General features: G+C 35.4%; 1 protein-coding gene across 1 annotated transcript in view; it reads left to right on the forward strand.

The window, feature by feature from the left end:
* Positions 1–1,031, forward strand: part of SOAT1 (sterol O-acyltransferase 1) — a 69,076-nt gene that overhangs the window by 58,590 nt on the left and 9,455 nt on the right. Inside the window, exons 7-8 of the mRNA XM_012646527.1 lie at positions 128–206; positions 698–779. Coding sequence (XP_012501981.1) covers positions 128–206; positions 698–779 — 161 coding nt within the window. The remainder of the gene's footprint in view (positions 1–127; positions 207–697; positions 780–1,031) is intronic.

A 1,031-nucleotide genomic window follows, 5' to 3' on the forward strand; every position in this document is an offset into this window, starting at 1 on the left:
GTAAAAGTGAACTTGGTTTGGTATATGCAAAATTAAGTTCTTTTGTGTAAATCTAATGCTGTTCTGAAGTTGCTTATAGGAGACAATGATAGAAAATTCATCTTTTTTTCCTCTCTTCCTTTTGTAGATTCGTTTAATAATGAAGGCCCATTCATTTGTCAGAGAGAATGTGCCTCGGGTTCTAAATTCTGCTAAGGAGAAATCAAGTATGTACTTTAATTAAGTTAAAGGATTATTGACAGGATATTTCAACCTTTGGTGTTTACTAGGATGGCACATTATATAATGTAGAGGTTATGTTTGATTTTTAAATATATAGGATCTATATTGATTTGGAAGATTATCTCACTGTTTCCTCACTATTCCTGTTTTGCCTTTGAACCTATAATTTTAAAAAATTGATCAGTAGACTCTTTTGTAACTTTGCCTCATTATACCTATGCCTGCTTAATTTTTGCAAATTGTTGTTTCACACTCTAGAAGTTATCTCAGTCACAAGAATAACTTAGTTTAGATAGATTGGTAATATTCAATTAATGCAAGAATAGGAGGTCCTTTTAGGAGATCAGGAAGAAAGAACGTGAGCTAAGAGACGTCATGTTATTCTTCCCTGTTCTGTGCTTCCTTATTTTTCTCCTTTAGTTTTACTGAGAGAAATCAAAGAGCTTCTGATCTAAGTATAGTTCTCCTTTTCTAGGCACTGTTCCAGTACCTACAGTCAACCAGTACTTGTACTTCTTGTTTGCTCCTACCCTCATCTACCGTGACAGCTATCCCAGGTAACGGCCTATGAAATAGGAATGTGTGAACACATGAAGTGTGGCATGAGCGAGGTGGGATAGTAGGCAGGGACCACAGTTCCTGCAGGGGTACCGAGAATATAGAAATTTTCATTTTCTGTCTGGCATGGGGTGCCTCAAATGGTGATTATAGCAGTCTAATTTGATTATAGTACTTCTTGACAGAATTACATAAGTATTTCATATGGTCATAAGTGATCTGTGTGCAAAAGTATTAATTGTGAGAGTATT

The sequence above is a fragment of the Propithecus coquereli genome, unplaced genomic scaffold, assembly GCF_000956105.1.
Source record: "Propithecus coquereli isolate 6110/MARCELLA unplaced genomic scaffold, Pcoq_1.0 Scaffold246, whole genome shotgun sequence".
Classification (NCBI taxonomy): Eukaryota; Metazoa; Chordata; class Mammalia; order Primates; family Indriidae; genus Propithecus; species Propithecus coquereli.